Here is a 15,000-nt window from a genome sequence, read left to right as displayed (position 1 = left end):
TGTTGTTGTCCTCAGAGACATGACGTTGTTGTGTTTATATGTTGTTGTTGTCCTCAGAGACATGACGTTGTTGTGTTTATATGTTGTTGTTGTCCTCAGAGACATGACGTTGTTGTGTTTATATGTTGTTGTTGTCCTCAGAGACATGACGTCGTTGTGTTTATATGTTGTTGTTGTCCTCAGAGACATGACGTCGTTGTGTTTACATGTTGTTGTTGTCCTCAGAGACATGACGTTGTTGTGTTTACATGTTGTTGTTGTTGTCCTCAGAGACATGACGTCGTTGGCCCACCAGCTGAAGAGGCTCGCGCTCCCTCAGAGCGACCCGGGCCTGCTGACCCGCAGCGAGGTCGCCTCGCTCCTCTTCGACCCTAAAGACGCGGCGTCCATGGACCGGAGCACCTTCTTCGCTCTCGGTGAGTCGCGGTTCAGCCTGGACCGCCCGGCCGACACCAGGGTCGCCGTGGTAACGCCGTGGTAACGCCGTGGTAACGCTCTCCCCCGCAGGCTGCACGGGGCTGGAGGAGCTGCTGGGAATCGAACCCGCGCTCCTGGAGTTCCAGGGCACCTTGTTCAGCCGGGCCTCGCTGACCCTGGAGCGCAGCGTCCAGACCAAGGAGGTCAACCAGAAGCTGGACGCCGGCATCTCGCTCTTCCTCGCCCGCCTCTCGCCCTACTTCCTGCTCAGGCCGGCGCACAAGTGCATCGAGTGGCTGGTCCACCGGTACGCGGTCTGGTTCTGTTCTGTTCTGGTTCTGTTCTGGTTCTGTTCTGTTCTGGTTCTGTTCTGTTCTGTTCTGGTAAAGCTCTGGTTCTGGTCCTGAGGCTCAAACAGAGACCAGTACACTTATGAATACTAGTACACTTATCATTACTAGTAAACTTATCAATAATATTATTGGTTCTTTTTAAATATTTGGTGAGGAAAAAAGACGTTTAATAAAAACTTCACTAATTTCTTATTCTTGAATGTAAACAAATAATCGTTCTCGACACAAAACGATAAAATATTCCTCTGATCTCATCCAGTCTGGTCTTAGATCACGAGACGCAAGATCATGTGATCTGGTGTCATGTGATTTGGCGTCATGTGATCTGGCGTCTCGTGATCTGGCGTCTCGTGATCTGGCGTCTCGTGATCTGGCGTCTCGTGATCTGGCGTCTCGTGATCTGGCGTCTCGTGATCTGGCGTCATGTGATCTGGCGTCTCGTGATCTGGCGTCATGTGATTTGGCGTCATGTGATCTGGCGTCATGTGATCTGGCGTCTCGTGATCTGGCGTCATGTGATCTGGCGTCTCGTGATCTGGCGTCTCGTGATCTGGCGTCATGTGATCTGGCGTCTCGTGATCTGGCGTCTCGTGATCTGGCGTCATGTGATCTGGCGTCTCGTGATCTGGCGTCTCGTGATCTGGCGTCATGTGATCTGGTCCTTCCTGCAGCTTCCACGTTCACCTCTACAACGCTGACGCTCTGCTGCGCTGCTCGCTGCCGTTTCACGACACCAACGTGTTCGTCAGAGTGTTGCAGCTGCTGAAGATCACAGACGCCACCGACCGCTGGCACTGGCTGCACGGCCCGCAGGTCAGCGCCTGGCACCCTAAATATATATTTATGCCCTTATATGCATGGATATACACATACGTGTATAAGTACATACGTGTATAAGTACATTTGTGTGAAGTCGTCCTGCGTCCCCAGAAAGCCGGCGTGCCGCTCTCCAGAGGCGCTCTGGTCGCTCACTGCTACTCAGACTTGAGCTTCATGGACTTCATCTGCTCGCTGGTCACCGGTGCCGTCCAGGTGAGTCCGTGAGAGTACTTGTACTTCAGTGTAGAAATACCTGCTGCAGGTACAAGTCCTGCGTTCAAGATAGTACTTCAGTAAAAGTACAGAAATAATAACAGAAACATGTCTACAATTTTATCTTCTTCTTCAGACCGAGAGATGATAACTGACCTCTTCTTCTTCTTCCTCCTCTTCCTCCTCTTCTTCTTCTTCCTCCTCCTGCTCCTCCTCCTCTTCCTCCTCCAGGCGTATTCTGGTCGCTCTGATAGCTGCTCTCAGCTCCGGGTGATCTTCTCCTTCTACGCCTCCACCATCGTCTCTGCTCTGCACGCCGTGGACAGAGTGTCCGACGCCATCATCTCCAAACTGCTGCCGTTTGTTCAGAAGGTAACGTAGCATAGCTTACAGTAGCATAGCTTACAGTAGCATAGCTTACAGTAGCATAGCTTACAGTAGCATAGCCTATGTTAACGTAACATAGCTTACGGTAACATAGCGTAGCATGAAGTAATGTAGCATACGGTAGCGTGCGGTAGCGTAGTGTGACATAGCGTAGTGTGACATAGCGTAGTGGGACATAGCGTAGTGTGACTTAGCGTAGTGTGACATAGCGTAGTGTGACATAGCGTAGTGGGACATAGCGTAGTGTGACATAGCGTAGTGTGACTTAGCGTAGTGGGACATAGCGTAGTGGGACATAGCGTAGTGGGACATAGCGTAGTGGGACATAGCGTAGTGTGACATAGCGTAGTGGGACATAGCGTAGTGTGACATAGCGTAGTGGGACATAGCGTAGTGGGACATAGCGTAGTGGGACATAGCGTAGTGGGACATAGCGTAGTGGGACATAGCGTAGTGGGACATAGCGTAGTGGGACATAGCGTAGTGGGACATAGCGTAGTGGGACATAGCGTAGTGGGACATAGCGTAGTGGGACATAGCGTAGTGGGACATAGCGTAGAAGCGTTCCCTGGAGGACTCCTCATGAGTTCTGGTCTCAGGCCCGGCGTCTTCTCTCTCCAGGGTCTGAAGTCGTCTCTGACGGACTACAGAGCCGCCACCTTGATGGTGGTGTGCCAGCTGGCGGTGAAGGTGGTGATGGAGGCGAGTCTGGTCGACTCCCTCGCCGCGCACGTCGCCAAGTCTCTGCTCAGGGAACCCGCGCTGGCCGAGGAGGGTCTGGGCTGCCTGGTGGTGCTGCTGCAGAACCAGAAGGAGGGCGCCGCCGGGCCCAGGTGAGACCGGGGGTCGACCTGGCGTCGGGTCTGGAGGCGCGGCCTCCTCTGGGAGGGCGTGGCCTCCTCTGGGAGGGCGTGGCCTCCTCTGGGAGGGCGTGGCCTCGGCCGGCGGCTCATCTCAGCTCTCTTCCTGTCCCTCAGGGCGGCCGTGTGTCTGGGCGCCATGCCGGCGCTCGCCTCCACGCTGCAGGCCATGGCGGCGGCTCACGACGTCGCTCCTCTGCTGCGCTACCTGCTGCCTCACCTGATTCACGCCGTCTTCGCCTCCCGCTCAGGTGAGACCCGGAGCCGCTGCTCAGAGCTTCAGGTGAGGAAGAACCGCCTCGTCGAGTCTCACCTGCCGTCTTCTGTCCCAGGAGAGATGCAGGCGGACCGGCTCGCCGCGCTGGAGGCCGTCCTGAAGGCCGTCCCTCTGACCGGAGGCCTGGACCGCACGGTGGCTCGGTAAACACTCCTCTTCATCCTCTTCCTCGTCTTCATCCTCTTCCTCGTCTTTACATCAGATAGAAGTCTTTTTATCAAGGAAAATGGCAGTAAACAGTATAAATAATAAAATAACAATAGATATTTTTAAGAAGTCATATTTATCTCTATATAGATATAGAGATATATAGAGGGAGAGAGAGGGAGAGAGAGAGAGAGAGAGAGGGAGAGAGAGAGAGAGAGAGAGAGAGGGAGAGAGAGGGAGAGAGAGAGAGAGAGAGAGAGAGAGAGAGGGAGAGAGAGGGAGAGAGAGAGAGAGAGAGAGAGAGAGAGAGAGAGAGGGAGAGAGAGAGAGAGAGAGTGTTTTCTTCTCAATATCGTGCTCTTCATCGTGCTCTTCATCGTGCTCTTCATCATGCTCTTCCTCACAGGTTGATCTTGGCTGAGTACCTGAGTCAGACCGAACTCTCTGCTGACGACTCGTCGGCCCTCGACCGCCGCCTCCTCCCTCTGGTCCGGCTGTTGGAGTCCAGGTGAGCGTGACGGAGAGCTCCTCCCCTTTTTAAGCTCCTCCCCTTCTTACCTGGCGCCCTGAGCGTTGACCTGAAGGCTGCGTTGTCCTCACCAGGTGCTGCGCCGCGCTGGACGCCGTGCTGTCCGGTCACGTGACCGACGGCGGCGAGCAGAAGCACCGCTACCACCAGTTCCTCTGCCTGTCCGTGAGCAGCGGGAAACACCAGGTAGGCACTTCCTGTGAACAAGTGCACACTTCCTGTACCTGTGAACAAGTGCGTTAGGTGCACCTGAAGGCGCTGTGATCGAATCCCTCCTGGTTTGCAGATGCTGGGCGACTCGGACACGTCGCTGCTCCTCAGCCTGAAACATCCGCAGGCTTCAGTCAGGGTGTCGGCGCTGCAGCACCTGGTTGACGTCATCGCCTCGGCACAGGTAGGGACACCCTGCAGGTATAAATACACACTGCAAGTATAAATACACGCTGCAGGTATAATCCCGTGTTTCTCCTCAGCAGCAGACTTTAGACAAAGTCTTCCTGAAAGACGTCGTCATGGAGCGACTGAATGACGACGTGCCGGAGGTCGTGTCCGCCGCTCTCAGCGTCCTGGAGGTCAGTGTGACGGACAGGTGTGACGGACAGGTGTGACGGACAGGTGTGACGGACAGGTGTGACTGACAGGTGTGACGGACAGGTGTGACGGACAGGTGTGACGGACAGGTGAGGTAGACCGGTGCAGCTGCAGGCTGCAGCAGCGCCCCCTTGGGGTCACGACCCCACGGTGCTCCTGACAGACAGCTGCTGCTTCTTCTTCAGGTGCTGTTGGACGTGTTGGACCCCGAGGACGTGGTGAGCTCTCTGCTGGCGCTGCTGCACAGAGCCGACCTGTCGGAGGCCGAGAGCTGGTCAGTGAACACAACGTTATATATATATATACATATATATATATATATATATATATGTATATATATATATATATATACATATATATATATATATATACATATATATATATATATATATATACATATATATATATATATATATATATATATATACATATATATATATATATATATATACATATATATATATATATATATATATACATATATATATATATATATATATATACATATGTGTATTTATGTTCCATCAGTTAACGCTGACTATCGCGTAAGTGATGCCTTCAAGCGTCTCCAGTAACTCTGAGCTCTGCGTCATCTCCTGCAGCCTGCCGGTGCTGACAGAGGCGGTGCGTTTACTGTCCGATCCCCGGCTGGGAAAAGAGGACTCTGAGCTGCTGCGGGAGGCGGGCTGGCGGCTGCTGCCCCTCCTGGTCGCCTCCTCCTCCGCCCGGCTCCGCTTCGCCTCCTGCGTCGCTCGCTGCTCCGTCGTCCGCCGGCACCCGCTCACCCTGACCTGGGCTACAGGTGAGCAGCTGTTCACCGGACAGGAGAAGTAGAACTGTCCCGCCTCCTCGTCCTCCAGCTCCAGTTAGATTCAGTTGAAGTGCCCGAGCGAGGCGTGTGGGTTTTACTTCTGCATTTAACAAGCTGTCAATCATCGCGTGACGTGTGTAAAACAGTGTTTTGATGAAGGAATGAAAGAATCGAGCTGAAACGCTGCAGCGCAGGTGGAGGTGTGCTCGCCTCCACGGGGCAGGAGCCGGGGGAAGGTTCTGTGTTCTCGACCCGTTGAACACGTCTCCTCTTCCTCACAGAGCTGGACGAGGTGATGAAGAGGAGCAACGATCCCGACTTCCTCGTTTTGGTCAACGAGCGCCTCGTCGCCACGATGACCCGCAACCTGACGGGCATGGAGCCCTTCCCCCGCCGCGACGCCGTGAGTTTCTTCCTCTCCTCTCTTCTTCCTCTTCTTCTCCTCTCTCCTTCTTCTCCTCTCTCCTTCCTCTTCTCCTCTCTCCTCCTCTCTCCTTCCTCTTCTTTTCCTCTCTCCTTTCTCTTCTTCTCCTCTCTCCTTTCTCTTCTTCTCCTCTCTCCTTCCTCCTCTCCCCTTCCTCTTCTTCTCCTCTCTCCTTCCTCTTCTTCTCCTCTCTCCTTCCTCTTCTTCTCCTCTCTCCTTCCTCCTCTCTCCTTCCTCTTCTTCTCCTCTCTCCTTCCTCTTCTTCTCCTCTCTCCTTCCTCCTCTCTCCTTCCTCTTCTTCTGTTTCCTCCTCTCCTCTCTCCTTCTCTCCTCTGTCTTCTCCTCGTTTCTCCTCTCCTCCTCTCCCTTTGTTTTGCTCATTTTTCTGACTGATGCGTTCGAGGACCGTTGGAGAGATGAGAATCGTGCCTCGTCCTCTAGTCTTTACCTGAAGGGAGGAAGCAGACAGGGACTATTTCCTGCGGCGCGTTGATCCGCGTGGTGTGATGCGTCTGCCGTGTGTCCTCAGATGGAGCGGCTGGCTCTGCTGGTGGAGCGGGGTCGCGACCCCAGAGCCGCCTCCTTCCCTGTGCTGACCCGCACGCTGCTGCTGGTTCTGGGCGAGCTGAGCGAGACGCAGCACCTGCTGAGCGCCCAGCGGGTCTACGCGCTGCTGGAGGCGCCACTGGTGCTGCTCATCGGGGACGCCAACGCCACGCAGGTGAGACGAGACCCCAGAACCGTCTGAGAGAACCTCTGAGAGAGAGAACCCTCTGAGAGAGAGAACCCTCTGAGAGAGAGAACCCTCTGGAGAACACAGAGCCTCAGCCTTGTGGTTTAGTTTCATATAAAACGACATGGAGACCTCGTTATTGTGTGTTTTCAACAGGAAGATGGCCGCTGTGGCCCCGCCCCGTCCTCTGCGGCCCCTCCCCCCTACAGGTGTGGGCAGCGGGCAGGTGAGCAGCCGGACGGAGACTTCAGCTCTGTCCTGCTCGCTCTGCTCAGAGACTTCATCTCCTGCCTCAGGTGTCACGACCCCTCCTTCAAAGGTGAGTCAGTTCACCTGGAGGGACTCGTCATGTTGTGTGTTCACGTCTCTCTCAGGTGAGTTCACCTGGAGGGACTCGTCATGTTGTGTGTTCACGTCTCTCTCAGGTGAGTCCACCTGGAGGGACTCGTCATGTTGTGTGTTCACGTCTCTCTCAGGTGAGTCCACCTGGAGGGACTCGTCATGTTGTGTGTTCACGTCTCTCTCAGGTGACATGTGGTGGAACCCGGAGAAGATGGACACAAACACCTGTTGTTACCTGAGTCTCACCTGCCGCCTCTTCGGCGTCGTCATCAGCGGCGCCGGCGAGGGTCCGTTAGCCGGCGAATTCAGAGACTTAATGAAGCTTCTCATCCAGGTATGAGGTCACTTCCTGTTTACCTGATCACACCTGTGATTCATCATTGGAACCTTTTTTTTAAATGTTCTGAACACATTCTGGTTGTGGATTTAGAGAAGAACCAAACCAGCCGATTATCTTAGCTTAGCGTAAAAACCTTCATGCAGCGTGTATGCTAAGCTAAGCTAGCCCTACCGTCCTCTCCGGCTTCTTGCAGGTTCACCTGGCCGAGCCGGCGTCGCTCTTCCGCTTCCTGTGCGTACTGTGGGGCTACGGCAGTAACCACGGCGACCAGCTGGACGTGAAAGTGGGCGTCGTCCTTCGGACCCAGGCGCTGTACGTGGGCGGAGCCTTGCTGAGCGGCCAGCCGGCCGCCGCGCTGGAGCAGCTGGCCGCCGCCGAGTCGCCCGGTGAGACGCTCGTTCACATAAAGGGCTAGCAAACGTAAGGGTTAGCAACATGCTAAGATGCTAACTGTCTGTCTCCCTGTCTGTCTCTCTGTCTGTCTCTCAGTGGTTCTGTCCCTGCTCGGCTGTCTCACCTCTCCGGTACGGGAGGTCCGGCGTGCGGCGCTCGGCGTTCTGAGCAGCCTATCGGCAGCTGTCGCGTCTCCATTCCGGCCAATCACAGAGCGGCTCCTGAAGACCTCGGAGGAGATCATCGCCGACCCGTCGTACCTGAGCCAGGTGAGTCCCCACCTGGCCATTTGGAAGTGTGTATCTGTAACTATTGATCGTTCATGACGTCATGCGTGTGCTGCAGGCTCTCGGCGGGCTGCAGGACGGGTCTCTTAAAGGGACGGCGTCTCTCCGCCAGCTGCTGCAGAGCGTCGGGGTGGCCGGCTGCCCGTCGTACAGCGCATGCAGCCTGCTGCGCGCGCTGAGCCACGTCAACGGACAGGTGAGGGCCGGAGCACCTGCACACCTCTACACCTGCACACCTCTACACCTGCACACCTCTACACCTGCACACCTCTACACCTGCACACCTCTACACCTGCACACCTCTACACCTGCACACCTGTTCATCTGCACACCTCTACACCTGCACACCTCTACACCTGCACACCTCTACACCTGCACACCTCTACACCTGTAAACCTGAACAACTCTACACCTGCACACCTGCACCTCTCCGCTCACTGACCCGGCTCCTCACCTGTCTCCTCCTCTCAGGACGTCCTGTCCGAGCTGCTTCCCGTTCTGGACCGCCTCCTGGAGCAGAGCCGGCCCGACACGCCCAGCCTGCTGCGGTCCGAGGCCCAGATGATGCACCTGGTCCTGGGCAAGTACAACGAGGCGTCGGCGCCCCTGCTGGCCCGGGACCAGAACTGTCTGGACCTGTTCGTCAGAGCCTTGAAGAACTCGGCCCGGCCGCACCCCGACGTCCCCAGCTGCCAGCTCGTCGCCCTGAAACAGGTCAGACGACCTGGCCGGGCCAGAACCAGCACTGTATAGAGGGATTACCACATAACCCAGATTAACACCCGCATGCCGCTCCACAGATGACGAAGCCGTTCTTCTTGGCTCTGGGAGACGAGGCGGTGCAGCAGAAGCTGCTGGCGGCCATGTTGGACCTGCTGGTGGAGAGCCGGAGTCCTCTGGTGACCAGCACCGTGCGCAGCGTGTTTAAAGGGGTGAGCTGTCTGCCTGCCTGTCTGTCTGCCTGTCTGCCTGTCTCTCTACCTGTCTGCCTGTCTGTCTGTCTGTCTGCCTGTCTCTCTGCCTGTCTCTCTATCTGTCTGCCTGTCTCTCTGCCTGTCTCTCTATCTGTCTGCCTGTCTCTCTACCTGTCTGCCTGTCTCTCTACCTGTCTGCCTGTCTCTCTATCTGTCTGCCTGTCTCTCTACCTGTCTGTCTGTCTCTATCTGTCTGTCTCTCGACCTGCCTGCCTGTGTCTCGACCTGTCTGCCTGCCTGTCTCTCTACCTGTCTGCCTGTAGTGACCTGTCTCTCTCTCTCAGATGGCGGTAGACAGCCAGCTGTTGGCCAATGAGCTCGCTCCACCTGAGAAACCCAAAGTCAGCGTGACGGTGCAGCAGAGGCGCCGGAGCCGGATGAGCCAGAGGTACTTTCACTCCTGAGTACTGCACTAACGTACTACTACTGCTACTTTGTACTGTACTCCATCTCAGAGGTACATGTACATGTTGTAAACCTGCCGTGTCCCCGACAGGAAGACCGTGGAGGCCGGCGACGGCGCTCCCGCTCCAGCAGGCGGCGCCGTGTCGTGGCAGCGCGTCACCGTGACGTTGGAGCTGCTGCAGCACAAGAAGAAGCTGAAGAGGGCCCAGACGCTGGCGCCGGTTCTGTTCGCGCTGCTCGCCAGGTAGAAGTAATGTGTGGTACAGCAATATATAATCTATGTATCAGTGTACTATGAGTACCAGTATTTGTTTTTAAGGGGCTGATTTAGTTTATAACGTGTTTTGCATTCTAGATAGGAGATGTTGTGATGCTAGCAGCTAACGGCTGTAAGCTAACCGCTAACCGCCGCCCTGTGTCGTGTCCCAGGAGTCTGGAGCCGTGTGCCGGGGATCTCGCCAACATGGAGTACACCAAGCAGCTGCTGCTCGGCTGCCTGCTCAACGTGTGCCACAGACTGCGGCCCGAAGGGGGCGCCATGCGGCCCGAAGGGGGCGCCATGCGGCCCGAAGGGGGCGCCGCGGGAGCTGCACCAACAGAACCTCTCCCCCGATTCTCCTCCGCAGACGTTCTGGAGGAGGACAAGTTCAGCGTGGAGCTGGTGGTGCAGTGCATCAGAGCCTCCGACGCGCCGCAGACGCACCACCAGGCGCTGCTGCTGCTCGGCGCCGCCGCCGCCATCTTCCCCGTGAGTCTGCAGATTAAAACAACAGGAAACGCAGCAGGTGGTGTGACAGGTGGTGTGACAGGTGGTGTGGAAGGTGGTGTGGCAGGTGGTGTGGCAGGTGGTGTGGCAGCAGGTGGTGTGACAGCAGGTGGTGTGGCAGCAGGTGGTGTGGCAGAACAGGTGGTGTGGCAGCAGGTGGTGTGACAGGTGGTGTGACAGCAGGTGGTGTGACAGGTGGTGTGGCAGCAGGTGGTGTGACAGGTGGTGTGGCAGGTGGTGTGACAGGTGGTGTGACAGGTGGTGTGGCAGCAGGTGGTGTGACAGGTGGTGTGGCAGCAGGTGGTGTGACAGGTGGTGTGGCAGCAGGTGGTGTGGCAGGTGGTGTGGCAGGTGGTGTGACAGGTGGTGTGACAGGTGGTGTGACAGGTGGTGTGACAGGTGGTGTGACAGGTGGTGTGGCAGCAGGTGGTGTGACAGGTGGTGTGACAGGTGGTGTGGCAGCAGGTGGTGTGGCAGCAGGTGGTGTGACAGGTGGTGTGACAGGTGGTGTGGCAGCAGGTGGTGTAGCAGGTGGTGTGGCAGGTGGTGTGACAGGTGGTGTGGCAGCAGGTGGTGTGACAGGTGGTGTGACAGGTGGTGTGGCAGCAGGTGGTGTGGCAGGTGGTGTGACAGGTGGTGTGGCAGCAGGTGGTGTGACAGGTGGTGTGGCAGGTGGTGTGACAGGTGGTGTGGCAGCAGGTGGTGTGACAGGTGGTGTGACAGGTGGTGTGGCAGCAGGTGGTGTGACAGGTGGTGTGACAGCAGGTACCTGTCTCTCCCTCCAGGACAAGGTGCTGCACAACATCATGCCCATCTTCACCTTCATGGGAGCCAACATCCTGCGGCTGGACGACGCCTACAGCTTCAGAGTCATCCACCAGACGCTGAAGACGGTGATACCTGCTCTGATCCAGGTGAGACACACAGAGAGAGAGACAGGTGACTGTCAGCTGGACGGATTCATCACCTCTTCCTCTCCTCCTCTTCCTCTTTCTCCTCCTCTTCCTCCTCAGGCCCACCAGCTCTCCTCCTCTTCCTCCCACGTGTCGGCGGTGGTCACTCGGATCCTCCACGTGTTCGCTGACGCTCTTCCTCACGTGCCGGCTCACCGTCGTCTTCCTCTCTTGAGTGAGCTGGTGAGCACGCTGGGCCCCGCCCGCTTCCTCTGGGTCCTAGTGCTCCTTCAGTTCAAGCTGCACGCCACGCAGACCGCCAGCGAGAAGGCAAGTGCAGCAGCAATGCATTGTGGGAGTCGTAGTGTACCAGCCTTCAGGCTGAGGAGAGTTTTAAAGTCTTTATAAAGTGTTTTATGGAGTTTAAAAAGTGTTCTGAGGAGTTGTTAAAGTGTTTCATGGCGTCCTGAAAACGCAGTGACTGAAGCCGTGTGTCTGCAGGACGCCGCTCTGGAGGTCGACGTGGACTTCTGGGTTTCTCTGTGCATCGAGTTCCAGGTGAGCGAGCAGCTCTCGTCCCTCATCAGCATCCTGCTCTTCCTCCTGCGGCTGCCCGACGACAAGGACGACGGTGAGGCTCCTCCCCCTTCGCCTGCCGCGCCGCCGCCGCCGCGCCGCAGCTCTCTAACTTTAAGGTTTGCTTCGTTTCACCGCTTAGCGGCTCTGGCGACGCACCGAAGACCCACGAAGAAGAGCGAGCGAGACGAGGAGAAGGAGGACAAGGAGGTGGAGGAGCTGATCTTCAGCGTGGAGGCTCACAGCAGCAAAGAGCTGAGACACTTCAAGTTCCTCTCCGTGTCCTTCATGGCGCAGCTGCTCGGCTCGGCCGGCTTCATCGGGAAGGTGGGCGTTCACGCCGGGTAGAACGGGTTTAAACGGGTTTAAACGGGTTTAAAGGGTTTGAAAGTGTTTTTAAAAGTATAAACGAGGTCAGGTTGCTGACCTGCTGCTCTGGGCTCCAGGTGGCGAGCGGAGGCGACGCTGTGGACGAGGCTCTGCAGCAAAGGTGAGGTCCTCCTGTGTGTGTGTGTGTGTGTGTGTGTGTGTGTGTGTGTTTCAGGTCGTGTGTGTGTGTGCATTTCAAGCCGTGTGTGTGTGTTTCAGGCTGCTGGAGGAGATCCTGCGCTACATCCACGCCGTCGCTCGCCGCGTGGAGGACGACGCCCACAAGCCCACCGCCAAGTTCTGGAGGGTTCTGCTCCACAAGGCCTACGAGGTTCTGGACAAGGTCGGCTCACCGGGCGGGTTGTGTTACGTTGGTGTGGACCCAAAGTGTGCAAGTGTTGTTAGAGTTGTTGTTGTTGTGAGCAGGTGAACTGCTTGCTGCCCACCGACACCTTCATCGCGGTGATGAGGGGGCTGATGGGTAACGAGCTGCCGTCCGTCAGGAGGAAAGCCATGGAGCTGCTGAACAACAAGCTGCAGCACCGGCCTCAGTGGGACGAGCAGCAGGTGAAGACACACCTGACATAACTTCATTAGAAGTTAATAACCTAACCTTAACGTCATAGGTCACCATATAAAACAATATTACATAAATTATTGTATTCTGACATTGTGAGTTATGTCTAATAACATAATTGTGTTACGTTCTCACATTATGTCATTGTTCTGCTTCAGGTCTCAGTGCTCCTGCAGCTGACTGGCGACCTCCTGAGCATTGTGGGTAAAAGCAGTTGCAAGGAGGCGGAGCCTGAGCGCGAGGCGGAGCCTGAGCGCGAGGCGGAGCCTGAGCGCGAGGCGGAGCCTGAGCGCGAGGCGGAGCCTGAGCGCGAGGCGCAGCCTGAGGGCGAGGCGGAGCCTGAGCGCGAGGCGGAGCACGCCATCAACCGGCAGACGGCGCTCTACAGCCTGAAGCTGCTCTGCCGCAGCTTCGGCTCCGCCCACCAGGAGGCGTTCCTCCCCGTCCTGCAGCGCGCCGTCGACATCGTGGCGTCGCCGGAGGAGGAGAAGAACGTGACGGGCAGCGCTCTGCTCTGCATCGCCGAGGTGGTCGGCACGCTGAAGGCCCTCGCTATCCCTCAATTACCCAGGTAACCCGTCTGCAGCCCGAAGCCCCTCCCACACTCCCCCAGGTAACCCGTCTGCAGCCCGAGGCCCCTCCCACACTCCCCCAGGTAACCCGTCTGCAGCCCGAGGCCCCTCCCACACTCCCCCAGGTAACCCGTCTGCGTCCTGCAGGTTGATGCCGGCCGTGCTGAGCGCGCTGACGGACAGGAAGGAGCTGCTGACCAATGAGATCTACCTGCTGAGCGCCGTCACCGCCCTCCAGCACGTCAGCGAGACGCTGCCTCACTTCATCAGCCCGTACTTGCAGGACACCACCTCACAGGTTCGCCTCACCTGAGCGGCCCCGCCCACACAGAAAACGACCTCGCCCCGGTGCTGACGCTACACTTTCCGCCCCTGCAGGTGTGTCGGTTGACTCGGTTAGTGGAGTCTTCCTCGTCCTCTTCCTCGGCCGCCGCCCAGCTGTCCACGCGCCTGGCCTCCCTCAGGAGCTCCCTCGCCACGCGGCTGCCCCCCAGGGTCCTACTGCCCGCCGTCAGCAGGTGCTACGGCAGCATGGTGGTGGACAGGAAGGTAGAGGAACCTCATGAACTACATCTCCCACGATGCATTTCACTCTAACGACCCCGAAGACAAAGATTAAACCAAAATTGAACTTTTGGATGACGCTTTTGTTTTGAATCCGATTGGTGCTTTTTAATTTGGCTCCTCCCCCAAAGCAGCAGCAGCAGCGGCGGCAGCAGCAGAGGCTTATGGGTATTGTAGTGTTTTGAATGAATGAATGAATGAAAATGAATGAAAAGTACTTTATTAATCTCCAAGGAGAAATTTTTAAAAAAATTAAAAATTTAAAAATTTAAAAAAAAAGTTTTGAGTCGTCCACCAAACTCAAGAGAGAAAAGAAACGTTTCTGTTCCTCAGAAACAAATTGAAACGATTCCGTCTGTTGGTCAGAACATGAAGCTCCTCCCACTATGGAGGACGTATTGATCGCTGATCAGCTGGCTGATCGGTTGTGTTTCCCCGCAGCGCCAGCTGGGGGCGCTGATGAGCATCCTGAAGGAACACATTGCTCACATGGAGAAAGACCAGCTCAGCTTCCACCAATCAGAGCTCACCTCCTTCTTCCTCTCCGCCCTGGACTTCAGAGCCCAACACTGTCAGGTGAGTCTGATGCATGACTTCCTGTCTCCCTGACTTCCTGTCTCCCTGACTTCCTGTCTCCCTGACTTCCTGTCTCCATGACTTCCTGTCTCCCTGACTTCCTGTCTCCCTGACTTCCTGTCTCCCTGACTTCCTGTCTCCATGACTTCCTGTCTCCCTGACTTCCTGTCTCCCTGACTTCCTGTCTCCCTGACTTCCTGTCTCCCTGACTTCCTGTCTCCCTGACTTCCTGTCTCCAGGGTGATCTGCAGAAGACGTGGGAGGTGGAGGGTCGTGTGATCGACTGTCTGCTCTCGATGGTGATGAAGCTGTCGGAGGTCACGTTCAGGCCGCTGTTCTTCAAGGTGAGAGAGAGAGAGAGAGAGAGTTATTAGTGATCATTGATAGATATAGATATATATTGATCAGAGTCCTCGTGTCTCAGCTGCTGGACTGGAGTCGCGCCGGCAGCAGTGAGCGTCTCCTGACGTTCTACCGGCTGTCAGACGTCTTCGCTGAGCGGCTCAAAGGCCTGTTCACCATGTTCACGGGGAGCCTGCTGAAGGGCTTCAGGGAGCTGCTGCTGCGCTCTCACACAGGTTATTATTACTATTATTACTAATATTATGACTAATATCACCTGCTGAAGGCTTCAGGGAGCTGCTGCTGCGCTCTCACACAGGTTATTATTACTATTATTACTAATATTATGACTAATATCACCTGCTGAAGGCTTCAGGGAGCTGCTGCTGCGCTCTCACACAGGTTATTATTACTATTATTACTAATATTATGACTAATATCACCTGCTGAAGGCTTCAGGGAG

At 56.0% G+C, this 15,000-nt stretch overlaps 1 protein-coding gene across 2 annotated transcripts in view; it reads left to right on the top strand.

Annotated features, from left to right (window-relative positions):
- heatr1 (HEAT repeat containing 1) overlaps positions 1 to 15,000 on the top strand; it is a 23,613-nt gene that overhangs the window by 7,201 nt on the left and 1,412 nt on the right. For both annotated transcript variants that reach the window (XM_068599196.1, XM_068599197.1), the window contains 39 exons: positions 271 to 416; positions 508 to 724; positions 1,442 to 1,583; positions 1,701 to 1,802; positions 2,034 to 2,174; positions 2,811 to 3,022; positions 3,167 to 3,300; positions 3,382 to 3,469; positions 3,880 to 3,981; positions 4,077 to 4,188; positions 4,289 to 4,396; positions 4,479 to 4,574; positions 4,779 to 4,867; positions 5,196 to 5,395; positions 5,686 to 5,807; positions 6,358 to 6,549; positions 6,718 to 6,880; positions 7,089 to 7,237; positions 7,437 to 7,629; positions 7,733 to 7,905; positions 7,982 to 8,119; positions 8,395 to 8,637; positions 8,724 to 8,855; positions 9,182 to 9,285; positions 9,394 to 9,546; positions 9,732 to 10,050; positions 10,854 to 10,982; positions 11,082 to 11,291; positions 11,463 to 11,592; positions 11,680 to 11,864; positions 11,984 to 12,027; positions 12,126 to 12,249; positions 12,333 to 12,473; positions 12,642 to 13,054; positions 13,203 to 13,353; positions 13,434 to 13,604; positions 14,061 to 14,195; positions 14,435 to 14,539; positions 14,620 to 14,773. In XM_068599196.1, coding sequence (XP_068455297.1) covers positions 275 to 416; positions 508 to 724; positions 1,442 to 1,583; positions 1,701 to 1,802; positions 2,034 to 2,174; positions 2,811 to 3,022; positions 3,167 to 3,300; positions 3,382 to 3,469; positions 3,880 to 3,981; positions 4,077 to 4,188; positions 4,289 to 4,396; positions 4,479 to 4,574; positions 4,779 to 4,867; positions 5,196 to 5,395; positions 5,686 to 5,807; positions 6,358 to 6,549; positions 6,718 to 6,880; positions 7,089 to 7,237; positions 7,437 to 7,629; positions 7,733 to 7,905; positions 7,982 to 8,119; positions 8,395 to 8,637; positions 8,724 to 8,855; positions 9,182 to 9,285; positions 9,394 to 9,546; positions 9,732 to 10,050; positions 10,854 to 10,982; positions 11,082 to 11,291; positions 11,463 to 11,592; positions 11,680 to 11,864; positions 11,984 to 12,027; positions 12,126 to 12,249; positions 12,333 to 12,473; positions 12,642 to 13,054; positions 13,203 to 13,353; positions 13,434 to 13,604; positions 14,061 to 14,195; positions 14,435 to 14,539; positions 14,620 to 14,773 — 6,058 coding nt within the window. In that variant the 5' untranslated portion in view covers positions 271 to 274. The remainder of the gene's footprint in view (positions 1 to 270; positions 417 to 507; positions 725 to 1,441; positions 1,584 to 1,700; positions 1,803 to 2,033; positions 2,175 to 2,810; positions 3,023 to 3,166; positions 3,301 to 3,381; positions 3,470 to 3,879; positions 3,982 to 4,076; positions 4,189 to 4,288; positions 4,397 to 4,478; positions 4,575 to 4,778; positions 4,868 to 5,195; positions 5,396 to 5,685; positions 5,808 to 6,357; positions 6,550 to 6,717; positions 6,881 to 7,088; positions 7,238 to 7,436; positions 7,630 to 7,732; positions 7,906 to 7,981; positions 8,120 to 8,394; positions 8,638 to 8,723; positions 8,856 to 9,181; positions 9,286 to 9,393; positions 9,547 to 9,731; positions 10,051 to 10,853; positions 10,983 to 11,081; positions 11,292 to 11,462; positions 11,593 to 11,679; positions 11,865 to 11,983; positions 12,028 to 12,125; positions 12,250 to 12,332; positions 12,474 to 12,641; positions 13,055 to 13,202; positions 13,354 to 13,433; positions 13,605 to 14,060; positions 14,196 to 14,434; positions 14,540 to 14,619; positions 14,774 to 15,000) is intronic.

Source organism: Clinocottus analis, unplaced genomic scaffold, assembly GCF_023055335.1.
Source record: "Clinocottus analis isolate CAN_PGR_092001 unplaced genomic scaffold, fCliAna1.0.p SCAF_44, whole genome shotgun sequence".
NCBI lineage: Eukaryota > Metazoa > Chordata > Actinopteri > Perciformes > Cottidae > Clinocottus > Clinocottus analis.
This window is presented reverse-complemented; position numbering and strand designations above follow the sequence as displayed.